The 16,838-nt window shown below is 39.5% G+C and overlaps 1 protein-coding gene across 2 annotated transcripts in view; it reads right to left on the bottom strand.

Moving 5' to 3' along the window:
- The window catches only part of SLC8A1 (solute carrier family 8 member A1), a 344,817-nt gene that overhangs the window by 14,956 nt on the left and 313,023 nt on the right, over window positions 1-16,838 (bottom strand). For both annotated transcript variants that reach the window (XM_023189564.1, XM_023189565.1), the window contains one exon: window positions 10,119-10,394. In XM_023189564.1, the coding sequence (XP_023045332.1) occupies window positions 10,119-10,394 (276 nt within the window). The remainder of the gene's footprint in view (window positions 1-10,118; window positions 10,395-16,838) is intronic.

Consider the following 16,838-nt stretch of genomic DNA (forward strand, 5'->3'; position numbering starts at 1 on the left):
TCTATTTATTTTTTTCAGACAGTATCTCACTCTGTCACTGAGGCTGGGTGTAATGGCATGATCATGGCTCACTGCAGCCTTGGCGTCCTGGGCTCAAGTGATCCTCCCATCTCAGTCTCCTGAGTAGTTGGGACAACAGGCTCACACCACCATGCTCAGCTAATTTGAAACTTTTTTTTTTTTTTTTTGTAGAGACAGAGTCTCAGTATGTTGCCCAGGCTCGTCTCGAACTCCTGGACTTAAGTGATCCTCCTGCCTTGGCCTCTCAAAGTGCGGGGATTACAGACGTGAGCCAGCATACCTGGCCACCTTCATTTCAAATGTGAAAAGGGACAAATAAAAGTCATCAACATTATTTACAAATCATTTTTTAGAGACTGACACTCTTGTGAATGTTTTTGTTACACTCGACGTTCATTCCCTTTGCTGTACCCCGAGCCTTGAAAAGGGGAAATTTACATTTATTCACATAACACATGCATAACACCAACCCTCCAAACACAAAACACACCAACACACATCTGTATGTTTGTGTTTCTACCAAGTGCCCTTCCTCTGGCCAACCTAGAGTATGTTAAGAAGGCCTAGATAGACTAGGATAAAATATTTTTAGCTCTCTCCTCTTATACTGTGACTTTTATGGGACTGAATAAAGTTGGCTGGTATGGGCTTGGGGCACTAATCCAAAGACTCTGCAGGACTTCAGATCGGGCAGGACACATGCTGAGCATCCCTGTTCCCTGGACCACCTCCTGGTAGATGACATCATTGTTATCATCCTGGTTCCCCTCCAGCTTTGTACTCAATGCCAGGTGCCCATGCAGTACTGCCCTTTGAGAAAAATAAATCAAGGAGTATAACTACCAACAAAAAACCCTTAAAAGTATTTAATAAAAAATCTCTTCCTTTGAGGAGAAAGAACAAAAGATGCAAAGAGCTTTGAAACGGATCTTTCCCAGGTTTTTACAGATGCTTTGGGTCGGCCGCATGCAGCCTATTCCCCACTGTTTTTTTAGTATACGATAAAAGGCAGTTATGGTGCCATTTCTAGAGAAAATCTTGTAAATTCTGGTTTTTAGCCTTCTTTTGTTTCATTCTCATCTCAAAAATGTTTGCCTTTGCAGGCTTCCTTTAACTCTAATGACATCATCTATTCGTGGGAAAGTGTGCTGGAACGTACAACGTATTTAAACTCCAGACTGCTGCTTGCTGGAGTGAGGTTAAGATAAGGTCCTGTGGAAAGTCATTTGAGTGATTAGGGCTGTTCCGTGCTGCCCCTCTGGCAGTGTCCCTGGTTGGCCTTGCCTCTTGGCCTGACTACAGATCTGAGGGTCCATTCAGTCATACTGAACATTTTTGGTAGTAAAGAAATTCGTTGCTTATTCGAGTATGTGAAAACAAAATATGCTTGCCCTTTAGGAGCCTCTTGGGGAAACTGATACCATAGCCACTGGGAAATACTGGCTCAGGGTAAAGTAACTCTGTTTTCATTTCCATGTAAGCTGATGTGAAATGTAGCCATCCAATTAAATATGTATGCACACTGTCACAATGGCACCTCTCGACACTGTCTGTCTGACTTGAAATGTCAATGTTGACAGGAGAAAGCTCGTGGTCAGTGAAATTGCAGGAAACAGAAGCACCTTTGGATGTGTCCACCTCACTAGAATTCTTAACATAGGGAAAAATGAAGACAGGCTGAAATTTACTTGGTTTTTCATTTTTCAATTGCTGCAATGTAGCTAAGGTAAATACCCCAGGAAGCCTAACTCGTTCATCAGTGCATTGAAATAGAAAGTAAAGGAGATCCAACATTTTTGAGGGTCTACTATGTGTGAGGCTCTGTGTTGGGTACCTTATAAATTCACTCTCATGTAATCCTCACTACAACCCTGTGAGATGGATTTTCATGTTCCTATTATTCTGGCTTAGAGGAGTTAAGCAATTTGCCTCTGGGGGTGTCATACATCTAGTAAGTAGAGGAGGGAGGGTTGGGTTTCAACACAGGTCTACCTGCCTCTAAAGCTCATGTTATTTTATAACCCCTTAGTGCGTAGTCATTGTGCTAAGACTTTGCAGAACTTCTCTGAGACGGAGACTGTCAACTGTCAATCTATCTGTGAGCTTTGCACCGAGAACAACAAATCTGTTTGAAATAGGATGGGATGAGAAGAAATGATGGAATTAATCTGATTCCCTGCTGTCCTTCAATGGAGCTCAGAATTCAGAATGACTGGACACAATTTCCCAAGGGGAATATGTTTGTGATGAGTGGGCATTTTCGTGTTCCCTCCTGACCACATCTCTGCTGTTAAGTGAAGAGTAGACTGAGTGTGTTTACTGGTGAGCCTTTGGAATAACAACCTCCATGGTTCCCACCCCTACTTCTGCTCAGAGATCTAGAATACTGGAACGTAATTTCCAAAGCTGCCAGTAAGCCTTGGCAGAACATGACTGCTAGGAGGGTGTCCTCAACATGCCCTTCCTAGGCCCCACTGACCAGTACCTGGGTGGCTGCGTATCATAGCTATGTTTGGTCTAGCTCGGGAAGACCAAATCTCTCTTTGTGTTCAGATTCATTAGCAGCACAAGGCTATGCTGAGGAGGATTATCTTGGTACTCTATTTTTTTTATTTTGCCAGCTGGGTCAGAACTGAACATCTTTCAGTGGTCTTAGTGATTACATTTTTACATACAGGAAATGCTAATAGTTTATGGGTATAGAACTGGATCTTGATTCATTTCTGAATTTTTTCAAAGCATGGACTCCATTAGGTGTTTTTCATGCCAAATAGAATAACAACAGTTCCTAACCTTAAAGAGTTTAAATGTAATCTTACTGTTGCATGCCTTGAAAGTAAAAAATAATAAAATTGAGGTAAAGAGAGAAATTAAAAAAATTCTTAAAACATTTGTAAGGCATATGGAAAAGAGTGTATGTAATACTTTAAAAATAAATCCAAGATGGCACGATAGAGTAGCTAAGTACCAGATTATAAAAACAAGAGATAACATGGATTCCACAGTTTACCATTCATGTGAACTCTGACTAAATATGGACAAGTCATTTATTCTCTATGAGTCTTTTTTTCTTCATGTAACATGAGGATACTAGTAGTTACTATCCTATAAGCTATTTAGTGATTTTAGAAAGGGCCACTACAGTTACATCCAGGCATGTGGTACTCCATACATCTCCAGGAGGGTCACTCAGATTATGGGGCCTCTTGGAGTATGCAGCATACAACCTGTACAACCATACAAGTTACTTTAGGGTCCACTGGGAAGTAAAGCAACAGGACACAGTAAATTAAGTTGTAAAGTAGTTGCTGTTTAAGTGTTCTACAGAATATCTTAGTTGTGAGAGTTAGAAGCCAGAAAATTAAAAACTGAAACATATAAGCTATCAATAGCTGTTTTTCTCAATTACTAAAAATAATAAAATGTTTTATAGCACAGTGCTGAACAAACAGAAAAAAAAATCATTTTCAGGGGAAGGATCTAAGCATCAAAGCAAAAAAAAAGGTTGAAAGAAAAAATCATTTCATATCACTTAATGACATAACCTAAGTAAGATAATAAAGTATATACAGTGCCTATGCCCAACATATAGTGGAGATTTGTGGTAAATTTTTAAAATGTTCCCTCCCTGCTCAAAACTTTTCCCATTTATTCTCATTTTCTGGTGTTTTCTATTCATTTTGACTTTTTTTTAGAGTTGATCTCAGTGTAAATAATAATAGTTTTCTGTATTTTTATACCAATTTTCAGTTGATACATTCTCTGAGATCCATGCTATTACTTAATCTTCTGAAAACTTTGTTTGAATTGCCATGTATCATTAGGCTGATTTTACAGGCAAGAAAACTGAAGCTCAGAGAGTCACGAAATTGGTTAAAACCACACAGTAAGTAAGGGTTAGAAGTCCAGGTTCCTGAATTCAGCTCTAAAGCTCTCTTCTCTCTACCCTCTTGGTGCACAGTCATTAACACCATGCTAAGAGAACATGGTGAATAACCAGGATAACCAGTTTTATCTATCAAGTTCTTCCTATGGAATTCAGAAGTCTAAAAGTGTTGTAATTTAAAAATGACACAATTTTCCCCCAACATAAGGTTTTATTTTATTAAAAAGGTTCTACATACAAAATTAGGGGGGATGGTAGAAACCAAAACTCTCTATCTTCTTCTCCTTCATGCCTTAAAATCCTTAGAGGGAAATAATTCCTATTTGACAGAATCCAAGGGATAAAAGAATATTCAAAACATAGGAAGGACACAGAAAATCATACAATGCCGGGGACTAAAGGACAGCCTAGTGTACCCAATTTTTAAGCTTTTCTCGCCAGGTAGCAACCAGCTAGTACCGGGAACTAGTGGTAGAAGTCAGCAAGCATCAGGTACAACCCCCACCAAGACTAGTGGAGAAAGATGAAGGTAAGACTTAATGGGGCAACACCCCCCCCTCCACCACTCATCAGTATCTAAGAGTTCTCCCTGCAGTTAAAGGAGGATGCTTGCTTCTATTTATTTGAATCCAATAGGAACAAGAGATGAAAGTCCGTATTTTGAATCTGGGATATAAGCTGGAATGTCCTGGCCCAATATATCCATGGCTTATCCAAGTAAATAACTGTAAGCCAAAAGAATGTCCAATGACTAGGTGGCCCCTAGTCCAAAAAAAGTCTGGGCTCCAAATACTCCTTCTTAAATTTCTTCCCTTTATTTTGAACCTGTTTTTCCATATAAATAATGTGATATATAACAGTTATACACTTGTGTTAGGTTACTGCAAAATTCAGCACTCCAGAGTGTACCTAAAGGTTTTTGTTTTTTTGAAATGGAGTCTTGCTCTGTCACCCAGGCTGGAGTGCAGTGGTGCGATCTCAGCTCACCGCAACCTCCGCCTCCCGGGTTCAAGCCATTCTTCTGTCTCAGCCTTCTGAGTAGCTGGGATTACAGGTGCCCACCACCACGCCTGGCTAATTTTTGTACTTTTAGTAGGGACAAGGTTTCACCATGTTGGCCAGGCTGGTCTTGAACTCCTGACCTCAAGTCATCTGCCCACCTCAGCCTCCCAAAGTGCTGGGATTACAGGTGTGAGCTACCGCGCCTGGCCTACCGAAAGTTTAAAAAGTACTCGCCTGAGGTCTGGGTCTTGGAAGAAGAGATCATAGGAAAGAAAAGACCAAAAAAATACCTTGCTCCTCATCACAGTTCCCACCATAGCCAAAATTACGAAAGAGGAAAAATGTTTGTTCTGAGGTCCTCAGTTCTCTTAAGTTTACTTTTGTCCCTTCTTACGACAATAACCTTCTCAGATATGTCCTATTCAAGAATAAGCAACACTAAAAAACATCTATCTACCTCCCTCAATAACTTCAATTCTTAACTATCTCTAGAAGATATTAGGAAGAAAGCAACCTGATTGAACTAACTTGTACTAATGTATAAATGACTGATTTGTACATTTATTTATATATACAACTCACAGACATACACAGATACACAATTCTGTGTTAGGCACCATTCTAGGTGCTAGAGAAAAGAACAAGGTTTCTCTTCTCATGAAGCTTACATTTTAGTGGACAGAGTTAGAAAATAATAACATTCAAAAATAAATAAAAATTCTACAAAGTAATACATATATAAAATAGAGTGAAATGGTACATAAGAACGGGTTGACTACTTCACAGTTGGCGACTATAAAAGGCCTCTTTAAAGATATCATTTAAGACAAGATGTAATTGAAGACAAAGAGCCAGTCTTGTGTAAATGAAGGGGATATGAGACAGTACAATCCAAAGAAAGGAATGAGCTTGGTGTGTGGATAGAAAAAAAGGCCCACGGGCCCAAAGAACAGCAGGCAAGGAGAACAGAATGGAAAGACAGGCAGGGGCCAAATCACGTTGGTCTTGATAAGACAGAGTGATGCCTTTCAGAGTTTATCCTAAGTTAAATAAGAAGCCATTGGAAGATTGTAAGCTGTAGTGTGGCCTGATTTACGCTTAAAATGATCTCTAGCAGAAGCAGGGAGATGGATAGAAGGCTACTGCAGAGATCTGGGTGAGAGAGGATGGCTGTGTAGACTAGGATGGTGGTGGTAGAGACATAGCTAGATAGGCTCAATCAAGACACACTTTAAAGGAAAGGTCAACCAGGTGCAGTGGCTCACTCCTATAATTCCAGCACTTTGGAAGGCTGAGGCGGGGGTGGGGGGAGATCACCTAAGGTCACGAGTTTGAGACCAGCCTGACCAATATGGTGAAACCCTGTCTCTAATAAAAATACAAAAATTAGCTAGGCATGATGGCACGCACCTGTAGTCCCTGCTACTCGGGAGGCTGAGGCAGGAGAATTGCTTGAACCCGAGAGGCAGAGGTTGCAGTGAGCCAAGATTGCACCACTGCACTCCAGCCTGGGTGACAGAGCGAGGTTCCATCTCAAATAAATAAATAAATAAATAAATAAATAAATAAATAAATAAAATTAAAGGAAAGATCTGCAGGACCTTTGACCATGGTGAGGAGGAAAAAGCAATCAAGGATACCTGGATGGATGATGACTTGTTCTCCTGAGAAAGGCAAGATACAGAAAGTAGGATTGGTTAAAGGATAAGGCCACTGGGCAGTAGAAATCAACAATTCTGTTTTAGATATAGTAATTCTGAGCTACAAATTATATGTCTAGCATCAGTACAGGGAAGGCAGCTAGTATATGAATCTAGCACTTAGGGGAAAATTGAGGCTGGGGATATACATTTGGCAGTCATTGGCATACAGATGTCATTTACACCATAGAGACTGATGTCCAGGAAGTGAGCATGGACCAAGATGAGAAGAAGGATGGAGACCAGTCTTGGGCTTACTCCAACATTTAAAGGTGAGAAGAGGCTATTTGGGAAGCCTCTTCTCCAGACAGATAAGTCTGAGAAATGGTGATTCGGGAAGAGGAGGCCCTTTCTCTATTCACAAGCACGGGTCTTCAAGCTCTTGCCGAAATACCTAACAGTGAGGGTAAGTGAAGACCTTTATGAATCCTTCTCTGCCAGCAGATTATGAGCACTTGCTACTAGCTGGTACAAGGAAGAAGCTTTGTCTCACATGAAAATTGATAAGCTTTCCCCCATACATTTTGAATGGTATGGCAAAAACACTTTTGATGAGATACGTAGATATTAAATCCTGCCTTGAGGCAGGAGGACTAACAGGAAAGTTTTCAATGTCCGTCTGGCAATTAGAATCTAAGAATCCAAAAGTCTAACCTAGAAAGCAGCAGCAGAATATCAGACACTAGGAAGGGGCCCTTCTGTTTCAGGAAAAGTGCCAAAACATCAGCCTAGAGAAAACGCTGGGCCCCAGGACTGCTGCTGACTAAATAGTAGGCTATAAGTGAAGGGAATTATTTTTCTTTATTCTTCTGCCTGTAGCAACTGGGCTTTGTCATCTAGAAACAATAGCATCATTTTTCTTAGGAGTCAGGATATACAATAAAACATCGCTCGAATCAGCAGGGTTGAAAAAGTCAGAAATACGATGTTCATCCAACAGCCTCTTCAATTTTCAGTTTTTGGAAAAAATGTTTATATAGATATGATTATCTGAGATTACCTCTGAATATATTGTTTGGGGAGCTTGCTGCACAGTTAATATTTAGCAAATTATGGAATTCTCTCAATAACAGAGCAAAGAAATCTGTGTCCCGATGGAAAGCATTTATGGCAGTGTAGGGAAACTGTTTCAACAACGAATGATTCTGCTATATTTTCCCCAAACAGATTTTCTTACCTCTTGATGTCTCCACCTAGGTTCTAAATAAGTTTTAAGTGGCAGAACAAGTGACTCGTCTAAACATTAAAGTTTTCTGTAATCCATAATTCACGTTATAGGGAAAAATAAATTTTAATCACAATCTTCAAGAGTTTCTTAAGAAAGACACAGAGGCCTTTTGGAAGACTGACATTTAGAAGAAGCCAGCTTGAGGGTATTGGATAAGAGGTATTGGGGAACAAAAAACATTTTCAGGAACAAGGATTTCAGATAGGAAAAGCATTTTTTTAAATCCTTTTGAGAACGAGATGTATTTGGTTGGACAAACTGCTGATTTTGGACAATTGTTATGAGAGACATAATGTTTGCCTTTATGATCATTATTTTCACATACTCTCCTCAGGGACTAAACCCATGACCAACAGTGTGTGCTAACTTGGACACAATGTGATTCAGTGACTTAAACCTTAGGAAAAGTGGACTCCCAACATGTTTTCCCATAATTACCTCAGATAGAAGCAATGGACAACCACAATGTTTATTCCTTTAGTTTTATATATAGTCTCTAATCAAAACACCTTAAGAATATTTTAAGTTTTTATTTCTGCTTGGTAAATTTCTGGTAATTCTGGAAAAAGATGCAGAGAAAAGAACCAATATGGAACTGCTGGAATGTAGTTGGGATTGAGAGGGAGTCTGCTCTCCTCTAAGGATCAAGGGTCAACTGAAAGACTTCAAACAGCCCTGCTTGCTAAGGTGAAAGTAAGAACCCTCTAGGTCTCCTAGCTTCTCCATTCCTTGAGTTGGTTACCAGAAGCATGTGGAGTCTTTAATCAGAACCCCCAGGCAGGCAGTCAGTTGCATAACACCATGCCTTATGGCTGACCAGTATAAATCGGAATACTTCATCCATGGTTAATGAATGAAGTGTCCAGATTTATACTGTTCAGATCATCCTAAATTATTCAATATAAAAAATCACCAGAAATACAATTTTATTAATTTTTTCTATGTCCCATATGCTTTACTAGATGCATAATTTGCAGGTATTTTTTCCAATCTTGACCATAATTCTGCATGTTAAGTATGATTATCTCTATTTTGCAAATGAAAAAACTGAGGCTCAGACAGGTTAAGTAACTTGGCCATAGTCACTGAGACAATAAATAGCAGCCTGAAGAAGAATAATGAATTTGAGTAGAAAGAAATACATGATTTAAACTGTAGCTGTTTTCAGACTCAAACCAAAAGTCAGGCTTGCCAACTATGGCAAATTTTAGTAGAAAACAAAGTGACTATATCAGGACTGTCAGAAATATGGAAAGTGGAGAGTGAATAGCACCATTAGCACAGCTGTATTTACTTCTACTCCTGCCTTTTTCCAAGTCTACTGTAACGCTTGTCGTTGGCCTGGTATTTAGTTAAGAACGTTGGTATTGTTGCTCAAAGTAAAGCCTATATATCTGTCAAGATGCTAATTAGTGCTGGAGAGTAGATCCAGAGTTTCAGTTACAATAAGCTCTGGTATGTACCAGAGTCACTTGTGAGCTTTATAACCCACATTCCTGGGCCCTGTCACTCCTAGATCTTCCATAGGTTGTTGATGGTTTTCAGGCATTTGTATTTCTTAACAAGCTCTCAGGTAATTCTGATCACCACCAAAGTTTGAAAATTATTGCTATCAGTGTTGTTTGGGAGGATGATGTCTTATTCAGAAATCTGAGTGAACATAATAAACTACAGTTGTAGGTCAGAAGAAAAATTCAGCTTGTAAGGAGTGCATGAAGGGATGTTCATGAAATATACATTTGGCCTGTCCACTTTTGTCAGGATTACTTTTTTCCTGTCTTGATCAATGTCTACTTTCTCTTTCCTCTCATTAATATTTGGGTCAAGAGAATATCAGGTCTCCAGTAAGTACATTTTCCTAGTTACCTAAATGAATACAGTTTCATAGAGATCATTAAAATGTTACCATGTATATAAAAGACAGAAATTTGGTTCTTAAAGCTGACTCTATATTTTTGTTTTGTCTTTTCAAACGTGCTCATTGCAATGGGAAGCTGATCTGAAAATCTATCCATCAAATGAATCTGGTCTCTTACAGGCCATGGAGACCCTCTGGGGGTCTGGGAATGCTTTCCTGTCATTGCAATGACACTGACCGGCTTCTGAACCTTGAGAAGGGCCATGACAGTGTTCCGGCAGTGACATTGTTTATACCTCTGGGCTCTTGTCCTTCATAGGTCTTGGTTTGTTATCACAGCCCTTGAAATTGTAGGAAAGAAGGCATCAAGAAGGCAAATGAACTTCTGCTACTGGGGGAATTACACATGAAAGTAATTTCTACCTGGCACTGATGTTCCAAGTGCGACGAACACGACTGCAGTCACAGAATCTTTCAGGCCAATGGTGCAGCCGAAGTGGGAAGCCAGGTCTCCAATGAAAGCTGTCAGTAGGCCAATCATGAGGATGGAGACAATGAAACACGCCCAGCCATTCCAGTATTCAGTAGGGGGGACGAAGGCAAAGAGGACTTTCCAGAACACAGTCAGAAAGTGCATCACGTAATCAAAACAGGAGGGCAGCTTCTCTTCCCCACATTCATCGTCGTCGTCATCTTCCCCTAGAGAGAACGGAAGGAAGTACATTTGATCACAACCTGTGCTACCGGGTCTTCCTCTCTCTCAGTCTCTCCTGTCTAGCCCGGTCATCCCTCAACTCTACGTGGCAGGAGGCCATGAGAGGTGGGTGAAGTTTAGGGTTTTCCGAGAGTTAATCATAACTAACCAATTAATTATCAAGACACTGAGATACCTCTTACTTGTGGCTTATTGGTCAATGGCAAAAAAACTTAACTCCTACCCAGTTCTGCTTCCATGCAATCAATACACCCTTTCTACTTTCACATCTGGTGAGACTTGTCACTCAGAGAAATGAAAATGATTTCTTGCGAAAGGTTGGCAAGCCCTGTGTCAGCCTGAGAAAGAACGCTCTTTTGAAGAAAGACAACTGTAGATGGAGTTCTACCAGGGTTCTTTTCTTGCAACTTGAAGTTCAACTCTGGGTTATGTAATCACCTACAGGATAATCAAACAGGGCCGTTAATCGTGGCTGTAAGCCTTGCATATTTCTCCAGCATCATCTCCTGTAACTATTTCAAACTCAAGCCTTGGAATTACTTGCCAAATAATTATATGCCAAAAAATGAAATTTATTTGCATTTTTCCAAACCAGATACACTTTCTCCTACTTTTGTTCTTTAGAACTACATGTGCTTGGCATATCCTAATTGCTCCTCCCTTATCCTTCCTCACCCATCTTTTAAGACTCGCTTCCTCTGTGATGCACTCTCTGACCTCCCCCGAAACCCATGCTGGGAACTCCTTCTCAGAGGAACCTCCCAACACTTGTAACTTTGGATCAGTGGTCCTCAGAGTGTGCTTCCTGAGCAGGTGGCACAGAGAACGTGTTAGAAATTCAAATTATCAGTCCTACTGAATCAGAAATTGGGGAGGGGGTGGACAGCAAGTTGTGGACAGCAAGCTGGGCTTGAACAAGCCCTCCATGTGACACTGATACATGTTCAAGTTTGAGAACTGCTTTTCTCAATTGTACATGTTCATGTTCCTCTCTTCTCCAGTTGACTGAGAACCCTTCCAGATCAGGAATTTATGCATTTCTGTGTCCCTGGTGTTTGGCACCATCTCCAGCATGTAAAATAAGGTGGTTAAGTATGTGTTAAATGAAGGAATGCATGCAGAAATTTCCATTGACTTTATATAACTATGCAATTACGTAATTATATATGTATCACAATTTTGCCAATTAAGTCATACTATCAACATACAAAGAAATGCACAAAGCGTAATATTTAAAGGAACTAGGAAATCGATAATAGTATCCTAAAATGGAGATTTCACTTATAATGTGAAAGTCATGTCCATTGACATGTTTTAAAATGAGGATATTGAAAGTCATCTTTTCTTGAAGTGGTGGCAAATACATGTGTTATGTGGCCATTTTGGAAAGAAGAACATCTCCTTGAAGTCTTTGTTCACCCGTTCCAACCTTGTCATCAGGGTGCTACTTTACTTGGTCCCACTAGTGCAGCCGGCAGTAGGTGGGGCTGCAATTTTGACCTGAGACGGCCAGCATAGAGCACCTGTGTGTGGTCTTCGTGAGACACTCTGTGGTGAGCAAGCCATCGGGTGCAGATGATTGGGAAAACCCTCTGAAAGCACAAGAGATTTAAGGGAAAAACACCTCTCAGAAAACATATAAAGAGGAATGTCTGGATTTGTCTTCTGTCATTTTACAGGAAAAGAGAAGAGGCAATGGACTGCTCTTCCATGAGCACATGGTTGGAATTAAATAAATACACTTTGGAGGTCTGTGAAGAAAGCAGCCTCATCTTTGAGGCTTTAGATAAACCGCTGGGAGAAGCCGCTGCAGATGAGTGGAACTGCCTTTGCAGAACTCCCCAGTGAGGAGCTTGAGTTAGGCCAGCTCATCAGAATGTTTGTGAGTGTAAAAGCATGCCGACCATTCCCTCTGCTGTTCATGCAGTATTTATTATATCAACTTTGCCTGGAAGAAGATACTTTTTAATAAAAACACCGGGTATGGGCTGCACTGTGCCTCCCCAAAATTCATATGTTAAAGCTCTAACTGCCAGCACCTCAGAATGTGACCTTATTTGGAAACAGGGCCTTTAAAAAGGTAATTAAGTGAAAATGGAGCCATTAGGGTGAGTTCTAATCCAATATGACTGGTGTCCTTATAATAAGAGGAAATCGGGATGCTCGAGAGACACCAGGGATGTGCGTGCACAGAGGAAAGACCATGTGAGTGTTCAGTGAGAAGATAGACATTTACGAGCCAAGGAGATTGGTCTCAGGAGAAACCAAACCTGCCAACACCTTGATCTCAGATTTTCAGTTCCCAGAACTGCCAGAAAAGACATTTCTGTTATTCAAACCACCCAGTCTGTGGTATTTATTACAGCAGCCCTAGAAAACGACAACAGTCCTTCGGAAGCCTCCCTATGTCATGACACGGAAATGTAGAACAACTACTGAGCGTTTCTATTACCTACTCTTTTTCTTTTTGTTTGTTTGCTTATACATTTCTTCTTTTTTCCTCCTTTTACTTTTCTTCCCACTTCTCTTTTACCCTACACTTTAGCTCCAGGTAGAACTTCATGTGAGAGAAGAAATTTTCAGGGTTTATTTGAAGGAGGAAGGAAGAAGAAAGCCACATTAATACATTCCCATTCCCAGCCTTTCCTCTTACCCACTCCCCATTCCAACCGGGGCTGGGAAGGGTACCTATACTAAGAAAAGTTGAGAAAAAACACTAGGTTTTCTAGTTGTATTTATTTTGGATCATATCCTTTTTAATTTCTATATTTGTGAACATTTTATAATTTCACAGGGCATATGAATAAAATGCTTGAGAACATTTTAATCAATCATTCACAGAAACATGAACTATGCTGCGTTTTCTCCACAGAATTACTTAATTTGGGGCATCTAAATCTCTTAGTTTGATGATGAGCAAGAAAACACATAAGCTTCTCAGAAGACATGTCACTTATAACTTGAGAGTAGACATTATATTTGTCTTCAAGATGGAAATAACACCTTTCCCATGAGAGATGTACACAGGAATAATTAGATCATCTTTGTAAAGTGTCTGAGAATATTTCAAGGTAATGATTATCATGGTAGTTATCATTATTTCCCTCTATTTAAGATTGTTACTGTGTTTCTCCATCATTATTTGTTTAGTCAACATGCTGGGTCGTAAGGTTACATTCTAGGTTTTTAAAAACAAAAATTAATTTTGCCCTCTGAAATTACCTTCATGGTCAGTTAATGCAAAATGTGTGTGTGTGTGTGTGTGTGTGTGTGTGTGAGAGAGAGAGAGAGAGAGAGTTCTTCCTGTAGGCTTCCAATATCACAAAGACTCTTAAATGTTTTAATGCGTAAGTCTGGAATGGGAAGCCCATCTGCTTTTATAACATTTGAAAGGAAAAGTGGCCTCCCATCCTTTTCTCCCAGTGAGATTCTCTGGGATCTCACTGCTCTTTGTAAATTTTAATCTCCAACTCAGACATCACTTAAATATTAAAAAACGACCACGGACTGCCATGCATGATGCACAATTACCCTGTCTTGGGAAAGGACAAAGAAATATTATGTTCATCCATCACCATCTGGACTACACTTAAAAGTCTGTTCTTTGGGAAGAGTAGTGAAACATTAAAAAATCCTGGGAGCATCTTTTGTGTGACAGCAAAAATGATGGTAGTATGCCTGTTCTGTGGTTGTGTACATTCACCAGCCTAGGGTTCTTGGAGGCTACGTAATTCTTCCAAGTCCCTTCTCTGTGTTAGAAAAGAAAGACACGTTGGTGGGTTTGCTTTTACAGAATATCGAGTGAATTCCTCATATCTCAGAATCATTCTTTTCAGCTAATGGAAAATAACCTATATTTGATTAATCCTTCCTAGTGCCTTTTAAATGGCTTCCCTGACACACATGGGACTTCTTAAATATAACTACAAAAATAACCAAATCATTAAAAATGCAGATAGTGCACAGGGCGTCAGTTCAGCTATTGATGTAATAGTACTTGCATCGTTCCGGCTCGGAAGCATGACAGCAACGGCATCATCAGCATGACTGACCGTGAAAGACAAACCCCTGGGCTTGGCACATATCTTTTACAGTAAACAGGGGTTTCTTTACATCTCTTTCTCTACCTGCTCAGGGCTTGGATTCAGGGAGAGCTCTGAGAACCAGAAAAAGAGACTGCTGGAAGGTAATGGACACTTGGGTCAGAAGGCTTAAGTCACTTTATAGTTCTGACAGCTTGTTTTGGGGCAGGACACTTAAATTTCCCGAGCCTCAGTTGCTCACCTGTCAAATGAGTTTCCTAACTCCCACCTCCCAGAGCTGTTGTGGGGACTGGAAGAAGAAGTGCTCAAGTCCTTTATAAAACGGTATGCCTCTTTATAGACAAATGTGCCATATTCCATTACTGTTACTTGTCTGAAGGAAGGCAGTAAATCAATACAATGTGAATATCCTGATTTCACTGAATCTATATTCTGTTCGAATGAATCATTACCATTCATTTCCCCAAGCTGCTTGCTTTTAAGAAAAGAAAGAAAGAAAAACAGGAAGGGAACCTGGTGGGGTGTCTCTTAAGTGACAGGCACTGAGCTAAATTCTTTCACATACTTGATCTTATTTCATCCTTAAAATAACCCTACAACGTGGGCATTATTAATCCCATTATACATATGAAGATTCTGAAGTTCAGAGAATTTATGTGACTTGCTAAAATAATCTCACATAGAATTTAAGTGACTGACTTGACATTTGTTCTAATAGTCCAGGGAAAATTTTACTATAGAAAATGCCTTATGGAAGAAAGTTGGGGAGTTTAGTATCACATATTGATTCAAAGTCTGAGTCAGAATGTTTTTAATGCCTGGTGTTACACAGATACAGTGGTACCTTTTTTTTTTTTTTTCTAGGAATGTGAAAATATTGAGGTGCCATAATTAGTATTTGTATTCTAATACTTTCTAGATATGAATTTTTGGGTTGTTTATTTCTTTGGCAGACCCAGCCATATGCTCTTTCTCAGACCCCTGGGGACCAAGAAAACATGGGAAATTAAAAAATCAGGTAAAGCAGGGGATCGTGGTGTGACTGTTTTGGAACCTCTATTTTTTATATTTAAACATTTGTTTAAAATTGTATACATTTGAGATTAACAATGTCATGTTATAGGATATATTTAGAGAGTAAAATTATTATAGGGAGGCAAATTAACATCTATCATTTCATCTAGTTACTTTTTCCTGTGATAAGAGCAGTTGAAGTCTACTTATTAAACATTTCTAATACAATTTCATTAGCTTTAGTCCCCATGTGGTCCTTTCCATCTCTAAACATGTTCATCCTTCCTATCTGCTATTTTGTATCCTATGACCTATGACTCTCATTGCCTCCAGCAACGCCTGGCCATAGTAAGATGGTAACCACTGCTTCATTCTCTATCTCGGTGTATTTGAGCTCTTTTCAAACATATATGTATTTCACATATAAGTGAGACTATGCAATATTTTTCTTTCTGTGTCTGGCTTATTTCACTTGGCATAATGTCCTCCAGGCCCATCCATGTTGTGGCAAGTGGCAGAATCTCCTTTGTTAAGGTTGAATCATAAGGAATCTCTCCTTTAGGATGTGACAAGTTCTTATTTCCATTTCTGGTTGCCAAAGGTCAACCATCCAGCTCTGAATCAAACATCCTGGTTTGCCTCTAGCAATGAATTGAATTTGGGAAAGTGGCCTGAATCATCACAAGTCTGTATGTAAAGCAGTCTGGAAAATGTATGCTGCTGTTCATCTGTGGATGTGTCTGACTTGCAATTCTTTCCGGGCACTCAATAGGCTTTATCCTCCAGAATTATGACTTTTTTTGCAACCTGACATACAGGAATTACAAATCAAATTCTACTCTCCTGTTATATATTTCTGTTTCTCTTTGCTTTAAAGGTTCTGAGAGAATCATAAAGTATAAAAGATGAAAGACCTTAGCAATCAGCTAAGAAAAATAAAACAGAATGGTGATTCAGTTGATACATTTTTGTTCCCTAGTTTGCATCTCTGTATATCTGTTTGTGTATGTGTGAGAAACCGTGCATGCATGTGACACCATAAGGGCCAGCGGTTTTTACTGTTTTGCCCATAAAATGACCTGAAACTTCTTTTCTCTTTCTTTTCCCTTTTACATGCTTTTACCTTATGTCTAGTGAGAAAACAATTATCATCTCTTCCCACTCTGCCACTAAATTCAGTAACCCAAAGATTTATTCCCAAACAAGAGTTTATCTCTCTCTCTTTTTTTTTTTTTTTGTATTTTGGAGATGTGCAATAAACATTTCTCTATAACTTAATTGGTGGGAAGTACTTAACATATTCTCTTATGCAAAGTAGATGATGTAAACAACTTTTCTTCTAAGTATATTGAAAGACACTTCCTATCAAAG

The sequence above is a fragment of the Piliocolobus tephrosceles genome, chromosome 15, assembly GCF_002776525.5.
Source record: "Piliocolobus tephrosceles isolate RC106 chromosome 15, ASM277652v3, whole genome shotgun sequence".
Lineage (NCBI taxonomy): Eukaryota > Metazoa > Chordata > Mammalia > Primates > Cercopithecidae > Piliocolobus > Piliocolobus tephrosceles.